Genomic DNA, 13123 nt, shown 5'->3' on the forward strand with positions numbered 1-13123 from the left:
TATTACCGATTGTTTTGCTCGAGGGCAGGTGGAAAATGAGCGTATTTCCAAAAATGGCGGAATATCCCTTTAAGCCAGCAAGGCTGAGACGTCAGCAAGGTGGTGGAGTCATGTTTTGGGCCGGATTCATGGGGAGAGAGCTGGTAGGTCCCTTTAGGGTATCTGATGGTGTGAAAATGAGAGTTTCTGACTGACCACTTTCTTCCGTGGTACAAAAAGAAGAACCCTGCCTTCCGTAGCAAAATAATTTGTATGCATGACAAATGCTGCAAAGAATACCTCTGGGTCATTGGCCGCTATGGGCAGGTAAAGGAGAGAATCTCATGGTGTGGCCCCCATTTTCCCCTGACCTCAACCCTATTGAGAACCTTTGGAGCATCATCAAGCAAAAGATCTATGAGGGTGGGAGGCAGTTCACATCCAAGCAGCAGCTCTGAGAGGCTATTCTGCAAATACATGAAAGCATAAACTCTACAAGAACTCACAAGTTCAATGGATGCATGATTTGTGAAAAGTAATATCAATGAAGGGGTCCTATGATAACGTGGAACTTGTCCTGTTGATGGCTTTTTTTTTTTTTTTTTTTTTTTTTAATACTTTATTTTTTATATTTCCATACATTTATAATCAAAAACCAAAACTCAAAAGACACAGAAACAAACAAAACAAAACAACAAAGAAAACATTACAAACAGAACATTCTGGATTGCATTTTATCTCAATAATAATTTAAGACAAAAAAGTGCATTAAAAAATAATATTACAAATAAATAATAATACTGATAATGATGATAGTAAATCTAACTATCTATCGTCGCCATGCAAATAAGTGCCATTTCACCCATTTCTCTACACATTGTGGTTCTTGTACTCTAATCCTGTGGGTTGTCCTGTTGATGTTTTTGATCTAAATAACTTTCAATTTAATTTACATCCCCTCTGCAGTGCTGCAAATTCAAGAAATTACCATTTTTAGTTCTTTACAACCTAATGTGTCTTGAAACTCTGCTGTGCACAATAATTTGGAACAGTGCATTCTGAGTTTTTTTTTTTTTTTTAAATACTGCTATCATTGGGAGGTTTGTTCAATAAAATTTGAATTATTCTCTAACGGTTGATGACTAAAATTAGACTGACTGGCTTTTGCGTCAACTATTTAGGAAAATCGGAGAAAAAATGTGATCTGTATAATAAGGTGGAACACGTATAAGATGATTCAGTTGCCATTTAGTAATTTGTGGGCAGGGATGTAGCAAAATAAGAGGTGGATAAACTATTAATTCTGATCTCGGAGAGGTGGACTGCACCATGTGGTATCTTTTTTATATATTTTTTAAAGGCGTTCAGAACGTGTTTGACGATGGTGGAGGTTATTGTCTAATGCTTACATCAATACCAGTGCTATGAAATGGTTAGAGTGAGTGCACATATTGTGAATGTTGGTATTTGTATTTATTTTTTAATGTTAAAAGATGTATTTTGTTTATGGGTAGCCTAATTGTGGTTGTTCCTTCATAAATACATTTAGTTGGACTTATCTTCCATAGACATGTACTGTAATTACATATACAACAAGAGAGGAAAGAAGAGTACAATATTATGTGAAATGATAAACAATATTGCATTAAGCTGTGGTATAGGTGAAAAATCGGTAACACTTTACGGTAAGGGTACATTAATCATCATGAATTCATACATGAATTCATGATTAATTTGTGCATTACTTCATGCCTTAATATATTATGAATCATCAGGAATTGACATGAGTTCACCATATATCATTCATGACTTCATGCATGAACAACACATCAACTAAAGCATTAAGTATGGTGGCTACATCATTATGAACTATGGTTTATTTAGCATGATCATGATGATTTATTTTTCTGTACATGAATCATAATGAATGAATGCATGTAAACCTTCCTGAATTATTAGGAGATTAACTAAGCATTAGTTACTATGACTGTTGGGCTTGATTTGTACAAACTCTCTAAACACACTTTCTTAAACTCTTTCTCTAAACACACGTCATTATTCACCACTTTAGTTGAGGGGCCACAAACATGATGAACTCATGAGTAACTATACCTAGTTAATCCCCTGATATTTCAAGAAGGCTTACATGCATGAATTCATGATAAATTATGTACAGAAAAAATCATAATCATGCTTAATAAACCATAGTTCATAATGATGTAGCCACCATACTTAATGCTTTAGTTGATGTGTTGTTCATGCATGAGGTCATGAATGATATATGGTGAACTCATGTCAATTCCTGATGATTCATGATATAATAAGGCATTAAGTAATGCACAAATGAATCATGAATTCATGTATGAAATCATGATGATTCATGTACCCTTACCGTAAAGTGTGACCGAAAAATCTTTCAAGTTTTTGCCGTAAAAATGAAGGTGATAAAACAGCACTTCTATGGACCTCATTTCAGGGTTCTACTCAGAAGTTTTGTGGCTGGAAAGAAGAGGCTCAAATAACTCTAAAACCGCTGTTGCACTGTCACAAAACCTGTGTTTCACGTGTATCCTACTGTATTCATTTGTATATTTGCTTTTGTCTTTAATAAAGCAGAGTTAAAAAAAAAAAAAAAAAAAGACCTGTGATCTTCCTCACCCAGGGCAACACAACTGCTCTCACACCCTGAGAAACGCACTGGCTCCACCCTCTGGAGAAAGAAAAACTAAGAGGAAATTCATAAAGTCATGGGAGTGCATTTCTCATACAGTGTGTTCATTTGCATCGGAAAAACATTTTTCCCACTGAAAACTGATCACTTCATGTGGAAATAAGAGGTGGGAATCTGGAGGAAGACTTTGCTACCTGAGTTGCCCAGTTAAGGGCTTGTTGTCACATTGTAGTTGATTTGTATTTTAAATTTACACCCCACATTTTCATATGTAAGGGATAACGGCCGACGAGGTGACCGGTTCGATGGAAATAATGGCTAGGTGGAGGTCTAGAACTCCGGCGACGTGCGAAGCCCGCTTATCTCCCGTTTGTATTCATAACCTGTATATTTAGAACATAGTTTTATTCCACCGTTGCGTCCGTTAACATCGCTAAAACTGTCTTGACTGTGGGACTACTTTCCGCCACATACCAACTTTCTACTTGCAGGACAAAACTGCCGTTACTAGTTCTAAATGGATAGTTGCTATGGCCAAAAGCCAGTCGTTAGTTCTAAATGGCTGGTTGCTACGGCCAAAAGCCAGTCGTTAGTTCTATCTCTGCCGTTGTCAAGCGGGCATTTCCCAGGATTCTGATTAACTTTAACTTTGAAAGATCGCTACTTTTATAGCCTACATGGCCACCCCATTAGCCAATCAGAGAAGAGAATTCCATTGTTGAGGGAGATAATAAAATATAACCAACTGATTATGAAGCGATATTGGTCTGTTCATGCCACCTGGGAATATCAGGGACCACCTCTATGATTACATAGTTTTTCCCACAGAGAGTGTTCATGTGCTTTGCCATTGGAATATGAAAAACATGGATGCCACAACAAAGGTTAAAACCTACGCTCACTAATCTCATTTATTAAACAATTGTATTTGGTTAAAGATATGGTGTAAAACGCTTGTGAAAGAAGGAAATGCAGCTTTCAAGTGATGAAAACGACTTGTTGGACATGAAAATCCACAAGGACTCCTTACACCAAACAACTGTGAAATTCACTCCCATGACTTTGGAAATGTATTAGTTTTGAACACATCATATATGTGTGACAGTACTAGACCTCTGGAGTTCGCCTACAAAAAGGAACCGAGGCTGCCATCTTTGCCCATATAAGGAGATCCTGGTGTTAATTGAAGCTAACTACCTATGGCAGGTTGCATTGCAAGTTAGCTCTGGGATAACAAAATTCAAAGTGTGCCTTCTTAACATGCCAAAGATCACGGTATCTTCCTCCCCGTAAGAGTAACAGGTGCATTAATTCAAAATCGCCATGTTATTTTCCCATAAGAAAACTCTTAAGATACCAGATCTCCTTATATGGGCAAAGATGGTAGTTTTTTTTGAGGTAGCTATCCTCCATTCCTTCCTTCCTCAGTCCTCCAGCTTGTTCCCACTGATCTATAAAGAACACTGGATAGACTATCCCATTGTTGCTGCCCCATCATTCTTTATCTAGATCAGTGGGTACGAGGACAGAGGAAGGAACGGAGGATAGATAAAAAGATGAATGAGAGGGGCCCTGAGTATTAATGGTTTTGTCAGGTCCCTTTTCACAGGTGTATAAAATCAGACACTTAGATTATGAACGCAGACTGCAAGGTGCTTGATTAACACACCTGTGGAAAGGGACCTGCTGATTCCCATGAATACCTGACATTGATGACCAATTGATTGAGTACTTGGTAATCATAATTGCACTCACCTGTGTATGACTGGGACTGAACCTCTTTAAAAGCCAGGAGAAGGCCTTGCAAATGCACTGCATCCTTTGGTGGTTCTTTGGATTGTAGCTTTCTGGGGAGCAGTCTGAGCCATTATTATTATTATTGTTGCTGCTGTTGTACTTAATAGGGTTCAAGCTTCCCCAGCTGCAGTGCCTTTTCTTCAATGATAATGGCCCAGATTCTTCTGCTGTAAGTACTCTGATTTATATGGTATGTGGTCATTTGTCGATTTCACTTAATTTGGCTGTTTTTGAATTCTGTTTTGTAGAGTTCAATGGCTTTTCATGATTGCTGTTACGATTTCTGCCCAGAAAACTTTAAAAAGTAAGGGTTATTATTATTATTATTATTATTATTATTATTATTATTATTATTATTATTTATTATTGAAAAATAAGGTATTTCTGTTTGGCTTGACCATGCTACTACATTTGATTTCTGGATTGCTTCCCTCACTACAGCCACTGGACTGAGGCCTCAATGCCTTGGAAATGTCATGAGGCTTACAATTGATAAATCCTTTACAATTGGAGGCCAACTTGACGTGGATGCAATCAGTGAGTTCTTTGTAGTGTTTTTCTTTTTGTTTTAAAACCAAATTTTGTTTTAAATTTTCACTAACTTATGCTTGCACTTGCAGATGGCAGTCATTACTACCCAATCACACAGAGCATAGCACCTGCATGTGGCTACAAGAAGACTGTTGACCACTGGGGCAATGTTAAACTCTTTGCCTCAGTCTTGAGCTGCTACACTCAAAACCAAGTAATGATTTGAAGAAGTTCCTGTTTAGCTCTATAACATATATTGGATGTAAACTTTTTTTTTTCTCTCTCTCCCCTAAAAAAAACGCTACTTAGGATGATGAGGATTTTGACGTGAAGCTGCGTTTAACAATGAACAGTGAGCAGAAATCTGACAAGGCAGACGTGCATGAACTGTCCAAAACATGCAAATATAACCAGTGGGCTGCTCGTGAGATTCTGTGTGACCAGGACTACATGGAGGTAAATGGACAGTGACCTGTATGTTACCAGATTTGTTCCAAAGGATGGAAGGCTCATCGCATACATTTGCTCCCAGGTGTCGGTGAACAGGTTGCCCCCACCAATTGACCCAGCTGCTTATCCCGAAGAGGATCAGTGGGTTGGTGCGGTTCCTGAGGCAAGTATTTTTGGCCTTACCCCATCTAGTCTTCTGGTTTGCCCTAAATTGACTTAATATATATATATATATAGTGTGTGTTTGAACATGCATTTGTATTGGCTTGTAGGCTGTGACCTCTGAGATGAACATCTGGAGGATGGTTTTCTTCACCCCAAGAGAGAAGTCTATGCTATTGACTGATGCTCAAAAGCTTGGCTACTTTGTGTCCACGACACCAACAAGACTTGTGATCCGAAGCCATCCCAACAAAACCGAGATCTACACTGAAAATGTAAGTTGCACTTTATGCTGCTGTTTGCGTTTAAACTTTACAAAATGACTTGACCTCTCTGGTTCATGAGGTAACTCCATCTTTTTTGTAGGTTGCCAAGGTCTCCATGAATGTTCTGAGGGTAACTACCTATTTCAAGGACCTGTGGTCTGTGACGATGCTTGATTCTGCGGTAGCCTGCCCAACCAGTAAGGGACTGCTACTGCTTCCAATACTGCCACAATTTTGAGAACTTGTAAAGCTTAAAAAGCTAAAGTGCTAACCCCCCCCCCCCCCCCCCCCCCCCCCCCCCTTGTTCCTACAGGTGGTTTGGTTTTCACTGAGGAAACCATTACTTGGTATGTGCCACGCCACATCCACCCACTTCTCACATCAAATACCTGTGAGACTCTGGAGGTCCACATGGGTATTGATGGTGAGCGGCTTGACGAGTCCCAGATGCTCAGCAAGGGCTACACCATGTCTGTGACTGATAACCACGTTGTCCTTGAATTGCCTGTGGGTGGACCTGATGGCTACTACAAGGTAAACGTGTCCTTGTTGGTTGGAGTGGAATCAAATTCATTTTGAATTTCCCCTTGATCAATAAAGCATCTATCTATCTAAATTAACCTTCCTATTTTTCTGTGTTTGACTGTTCCTCCTCTCCTCGCCCCCTAGAGTCAAGTTTCTCAGTATCAGTACCATATCATGTACTGCATTGAGGCTATGTTTGAGATGGTGTGGAAGGAGGCAGGCTCTGACCTGCTAACCAAATATAAGGTCTTGAAACCCATCACCACCCCTCTGATGCCCAGACCTCCACATGTGCTTGACTGTGAGTATCCCAATAACTTGTCTTGCCTGGGCCTCTTTTCTGTGGATGGTTAATAACCCTGATCCTCGCTCTGCAGCTACTGTTCCTGATGAGCGTATCTTTGACGTTGCCTTGGGGACCTTCCTTCATGATGTGATCCTGGTGAACATTACCTTTACCACTGGTGTGCTAACGGTTGCTGAGGCCAATGCCAGAGGCTTCAATGTCCAAGAGCATCGCTTTGCCAATGGTTCCAAGACCTTTAGTCTACGAGTGCCTTTCTCTGACCCTGTGGTTCTGAAGAGTGTATGTTGACACCCAATTCCTAAAGTTTTTTTTTTTTTTTTTTTTTTTTTTTTTTTGTCAAGTGCCAGGGCCCCCATCCCAGTATTTATAGTCTTTCATCTATATTACAGAACCCTCAGCGGGAACTCACAACCTACACCCTTCCTTTGATCTTCGGCCTGCTGGTCTTGCCTGAGCAGTCTCCATTCTCTCATCCTGCTGAACCGGAAGTGACTCTTCAGGATGTTGGTATGATGGGCCATATCCATTCCTTTACCAAACTCTAATCTTTTTTGATTTGCCTAGATGAACCCAGATTAGAAGTTTGATTTGTACTACTGGTTGCTCACCTTAAATGGATAATGAAGGGTTCCCAGACTAGTTTCATTCTCAACTGAGAATTGGTCTGGTGTTGAACTGAACTTGTTTCACGGCAGTGTTTCCTGTTGTGACTGGAACCTGTGATGACGAAAACTACTACATCACCATGGCACTTGAAAGTCATGGCAACGACTATAAATACATTGTGGGCAAGCGAGAGCTGAACGCTGACCTGGCCAGCGAATACGATGTCCGTGTGAATGCTACACACATGACTATGAGGGTCTCCTTCCTCTCATCCGATGCTGTATTTACGGTTAGTTTGGTGTACTTTACATTGTACCTTGAGCCTTCCATCAGCAAGAGCACATGTTTCTAATTGTTTGAATATTTTGTCTAGTTCGTTATTCCTTCTGCTGCTGGTGGTCGACTGGACTTTAAGGTCATTGATCCAATCAATAAATGGAGCCTCACTGACTTCTCTTTGGCTTGTACCTTTCCTATGCCTTTGACTGGTCAGTATCAGTATTTATATGGCAGTATTTAAGCTTTTTTTTTTTTTTTTTTTTAAATATATCTAATGCCGTACTTGCTGAATTTCTATCTGCAGAGTGTCACACCAATGGTACAATGACTGCCCTAGCCCTGAAGGTCGAGTCAGCTCCATATGTCATCCCCAGTCAGCTCACCCTCATTGACAGGTCTTGCAAACCAGTGTTCAGCAACGATCAGTTTGCCTCCTTCTCGTTCGCTGTTAACACCTGTGGAACAGTCCGAATGGTAAGCTTTCCCCCCCTCAAGCTTTTGGATGTGCATGCAAAATGTATATCCTATAAAATATTACTTTCTCTTTGTAGTTCTTGGATGACCACATGATTTATCAGAATCATATCACCATGCCTGATCAAGCTGCAAAGATTGGTTCCCACCCAGAGTATCGGTATAGTTTCTTTTTTTTGGTCCCCCCCCCCCCCATTCTATTCACCCACCACTGTGACTAACTGATTATGGCTTTAACTTTTTTCTTTGTCCCCCCCCCCCCCAGACTCACTGTCTCTTGTTACTATGTGAACGATGACATCAAGATGATTCCATTTATCCCAGATGACCTCGGGACTGAGCCCTTTGAGCCACAGATTGGTTTTGGGGAGATGAGCATCCGCATGAGGCTAGCAAGCGGTAGGCTTCTCCCTCTAATGACTTGAGCTTCATAAAATAACTGGTTATTTGCAAGACTACATGTACTGTGTCTCCCTTTCAGACTTCTACAACACATTTTACTCTGAGGACGACTATCCAGTGGTAGAGTACTTGAGGCGCCCTCTTTACTTTGAAGTTGAACTGATGGACTCCACAGATCCGGAGCTTGAGCTCTTCGTCGAGAGCTGCTGGGCAACACTGTCAAATGAGCGGCAGTCCACTCCACGATGGGACATCATTGTTGACGGGTACGCTTATGCATATCAATTTTCCCAAATGTTTTTGTCATGAATTACTGGATGTTACAGTGCCTTTGCTAACCTTCAAATCTTTGTTTCGTGTGGTTTTTGACATGGTGTTTACATGCATGAATGTTTGATTAAACAGGTGCCCAAACCACAATGATCGTTACATGGCCACACTGCATCCTGTAACGGCTGATGCTAGAGTCCAGTTCCCTTCCCACTTCAAACGCTTTGACATGAAGATGTTTTCTTTTGTCCAGGATAATGTGGTACTTAAAGATCAGGTAAGGCCATTTCACTTTTTTTTTTTTTTTTTTTAAACCGCAAGTTATGAACCCTGTGCTTACATCCCTTCGTTTTCTTGCAGATTCATGTCCACTGTGATGCTGCCATTTGTGATCGGAACAGACAAAGTGATGGCCTCTGCTACAGGCAATGCTCTAGTCACCCTGGCAATGAGCCAAGCATTAAGAGTGAGTGTTCAGCTGGCTTGAGTTACCTGTGGCATTATGGTTGCTTGGTCTAACACTTACCATGCCTTTGTTTTGTAGGTCAAGGCAAAACAAGGTTTTCTCCGAGGTCAACGGCTCAACTCTCCTCTGGACGCATCTTGCTGTCTAAATGACTTCAAACTTTGTTCGTTACATGAATAAAAGGATTGACTTTAACTGTCATCTGTCTTGTGCTTATTTGAAGCGTGTCAAATCGGTGTTCTACTTTCATCCAACTAGGTGGTTGTAACTACACAATTTCTTTGCATTTGGACTGCATGTGAAGTGTGACTTTGTATTGCACAACATTTGGGAGTAATTGCTTCCAGAGCTGGTTAGGGTGGCCTTGGTCTTTCAGTGTTGGATTATGGTCTTACAATCACTGTACTACTCTTTTGTAGGGTTTGAGGTATGATGCTGCCTTAGAAGAACACTGAACGTGAGGTATTTTATCAACTCGTCTTAAGGGAATAACATGGTTTAATATGAAAAACGGTGAAGTGTTGCTTTAAGATGGCCCCAATACATGTCATTTTAAACCAATGGACTTAATTTTAATCTGCAAAATGGGTGTTTATCAAACAGGGTGACCAGGTTTTTTTTTTTTTTTTTTAAAGAAAGGCTTGAAGGTTAAATTGACCCCTGTTTTCTTTAACTGCATTGATGGCATTGTTTCATGTGTTCTAAGGAGAAATCCGGTGAGTTCATAAATCTCTTTCTCGGGTCAGTACAACAAAGATCGGTTTTACCCAGAATTGCTACAGTGCTATACTCTGGGGCATGAACATGGGAGCTCAGATCTGCCCCTAGAGTGTAGCGCTGTAGTTGCCTGGCTGCATTAGATGCTGACTGTGGCAACTTCATCTGTTTTTTTTTTAATCCTCTCCTTGTACCGTGTTTAGTGACATTGAAACCAATCTATGAATTTGTTGGCTTTCTCCTTTAAGGCTCCAGGTATGTTTGCAATAAATCTACAACTACTTGTAAAGTAATTCTGGGACTCCTGTAGCCTAGGTCTTCAAGGGATATTCCACCATTTGGCTTGTTTTGTAACCTGACTTTCGCCAGATCCTGTAGTTCGCTGTCTGCTTCACACAAGGATCTGGGACTTCTCAATAGGAGATGTATTTATAAAGGCGGGTCCTTGTAAAACATCCTCGCATGTGATTTGATAAACCACTTGCCTGTCATCTTGAATGACGTGCTAGGCTTCTTCAAGCTCTTGCCAAACCCGGTCGGAAGAAGAGTAAAAATATCCTATTCTCTGTTAATCTTTTAAAGAATGAATACTCGATAGATTCGACAAAACGGTTGAAATAGCAGAATCAATGTCAGCACAAGACTCCTCGCTGTGTGCCGCCATTGTTGTTTGAATCAAACACTCGCTTCGGCGCTCCTGATTGATCATTTTTTTGCTCCCTGGAAGGAGTTTGGATTGCCCTCGAGTCCAGACCCTTGTGGGGAGCTCAGCGAAACGCCTCTGGTGGAGCATGGCGGAACTACAAGGGTCTGGCGAGAGTCCGGCTAATTGTTTTGCTCTAGGGGAGGAGCAATTCCCCATGGATGGAATATCCCTTTAAAGGTTTTAAGCTTAATTTGCCTTAACTAATCTGCTTCGGAGTCATTGGAATGATTACTTATTTTGGGTTGAACGACTGCTCTCTTCTCCCTAGCGCCTCTGAGCGGAAAAACCACGCATGCAAGTTTGTGCTGGTGGCACTGACAGTCTCCAGCCTCGCAAACATGCTCATGAACAGGCAGACTGACCAAACGAGCGAAAGCAAAACCTGCGATGAAATCGCCAAACCTGCATAGTTTCCCTTTAAGTCTTCCATTTAGCTTATTGGCTTCTGCAGAAATGGTGAAATGTGTGAAGGAGGTAAAATGGGCAATCGCAGCCCGATCTGCTGGCGACTAGATTTTGCTCAGGCTGGAAACCTGCACATTATCTCCTGCTTCCTGACCACATTGCTGGAACATGGAACAAACTGGCTTATCCACCCGGTGCATCTGGATCATTGGTCTGACTGAAGGACTATCCAAGTGTACTAGTCATACTGAACTTTGCCCATTGATCATGCCTCTGGTGCAGTAGAAATACAGTGCACACTCCCCTGACTAAGTTCAGAAGTCTGAAAAGATTGAGCTTAGTCTGGTGACTGTAGGGTATAAAGTAGGCCTCATATATTACAACGATTGAACGATAAGATTTCAAAGTAATTGAGGGACAAACTGGTTCAGTAGTCTACACTTTAATTCAGTCACCATTGAGTAGAGATTTTTAACGAGGACAAATGCAGTGTGGCGAGACTTAATAGTCCTAGAAAATAGTTGCGATAAGGCTGTGTTAATGAATGCTATACAAAGACCAGCCTAGGCCTACGCAATATTACACACTGTAGTAGGCCTACATGGTTAAGATTGTCAAACTATCCAGCTTCTCTGTTAATCTTTTCTTGATGATCTATTATTGTTTGTTGTAAGCTCTGTTTGGCATCTTCAAAATTTGGATTCAATTCCAGAACCTTCTTGAAGTCTTGCTCGGCATCTTCAAAAAATCCTTGAAAACAAATGTCAAACTTACACTGTAAACATACTCGCACAAAGTTCATCTGTGTAACGTTTACAAACATGACCAACCCAATGAACAGTTTGGGTTAATAAATAGCTAACTTGCCTTTATAAACCATGGTGTGGCTAGTTTCTAAAAGTATTTACCTAGTCTGTAGTGTATTAATCCTCTGTTGTAGTATGGCACTTCGAAATCTTTATTTGCTTCTATTGCCAAAGTGTAGTCCTCCACTGCTTCCTTGAAATCAACTCTCAAATACTTTATCTGGCCGCGGTTATTCAACGCAACTGCGAGGTCAGTGGCGTCACATTTCCTGAAACAAAACAACACAGTTGAGAATGATGGCATTCAGCTCTAGCTGTCGTAGAAATCCACAAACAGTAAAAATATATAAGGCGTAAAAAATGTATCAGGCATACTGTAGGTCTACCCTTAGCTCAATTGCAGCTTGTAGCAGGTTGGTTCGCCTGGTCGTTTTATTAGATTACCTTGACTGTTTCTTCCCACACGACGTGATAAAGTGACTGTACAATTCCTCTGCTTGTTTAAAGTTTGTGTTACTAAATTCCATGTGAGCTTGTGTAAGAACGCCATCACTTTCCTTTTCCATGTAGACTCTGTTTTGCAGACCACCGTCAAAACATTGTTATTAAGATCCTTCTTCTACGGTGTCTGACCGTGTGAGTTTTGCATGTCATTGGCATTATGCTGCCACCTAGTGAGGAAATGTAGTGTACACCCAACATTACTGGATTGGTAACAGAAATGATTGCTAGTAGGGCCTACTAGTAGTATTGATTTCGGAGGTTCTGCAATCACATTTTCTGTTATCCTCATCTCATATTTTTATAAGTTGTATTATGTCAAAGGACCCTGCCAAAAAGTAACTTAAATTACTATGTAGAGACTAGAGAGCCTAATGCTGATCAAATTTGTCCCATTTAGCCTACATGCTTCTCTGACATACTGTAGGCTATTTAATGTAGGCCTATGCATTTTCAGTCAGTCATTCGTGCAGTATTTAATTTGGGGCGTTTGCCTGACTGAACTGCACATAAGTCTACGGACATTCTCCAGTGGATCCTCAAAAGTCAAAAGGTCACATATGGATCCTGCTCACATCCTGGCTGCACAGTTGTCCCTTGGCCAAATGGTTCAGTGTCAGTCTTTAAACAAAGGTGACTAGGAAGGCTATTATAACAGCTTTTAGAATATTAGTTCTTGTCAACTGTAACAATAACCCCACACTTGTGGAGAAATTGACAATCTAACGTTTTCCCCCCAAAAAAGCACCACTCTTGATCATTTACAGGAATTGAAGGAAGTTGTCCAAAAATAAAACTTGCCT

At 40.7% G+C, this 13123-nt stretch overlaps 2 protein-coding genes across 2 annotated transcripts; one reads left to right on the forward strand and one right to left on the reverse strand.

Moving 5' to 3' along the window:
• The first annotated feature begins 4450 nt into the window (after positions 1–4450).
• Positions 4451–9380, forward strand: LOC134097981 (uncharacterized). Its single transcript, XM_062550932.1, has 21 exons — positions 4451–4616; positions 4696–4751; positions 4889–4984; positions 5068–5192; positions 5288–5434; positions 5511–5591; positions 5701–5865; positions 5957–6053; positions 6170–6390; positions 6526–6682; positions 6759–6967; positions 7078–7195; positions 7384–7583; positions 7668–7782; positions 7878–8047; positions 8125–8207; positions 8313–8446; positions 8529–8715; positions 8855–8996; positions 9080–9185; positions 9264–9380. Exons 1-21 carry the CDS (start codon positions 4591–4593, stop codon positions 9335–9337), a joined length of 2709 nt encoding a protein of 902 aa, XP_062406916.1. The 5' UTR covers positions 4451–4590; the 3' UTR covers positions 9338–9380.
• A 2059-nt stretch (positions 9381–11439) lies between these two features.
• Positions 11440–12440, reverse strand: ttc32 (tetratricopeptide repeat domain 32). Its single transcript, XM_062550933.1, has 3 exons — positions 12264–12440; positions 11922–12088; positions 11440–11763 (listed from the first exon to the last, which is right to left on the reverse strand). Exons 1-3 carry the CDS (start codon positions 12383–12385, stop codon positions 11633–11635), a joined length of 420 nt encoding a protein of 139 aa, XP_062406917.1. The 5' UTR covers positions 12386–12440; the 3' UTR covers positions 11440–11632.
• Positions 12441–13123: the final 683 nt, after the last annotated feature.

Source organism: Sardina pilchardus, chromosome 12 (genome assembly GCF_963854185.1).
Source record: "Sardina pilchardus chromosome 12, fSarPil1.1, whole genome shotgun sequence".
NCBI lineage: Eukaryota > Metazoa > Chordata > Actinopteri > Clupeiformes > Clupeidae > Sardina > Sardina pilchardus.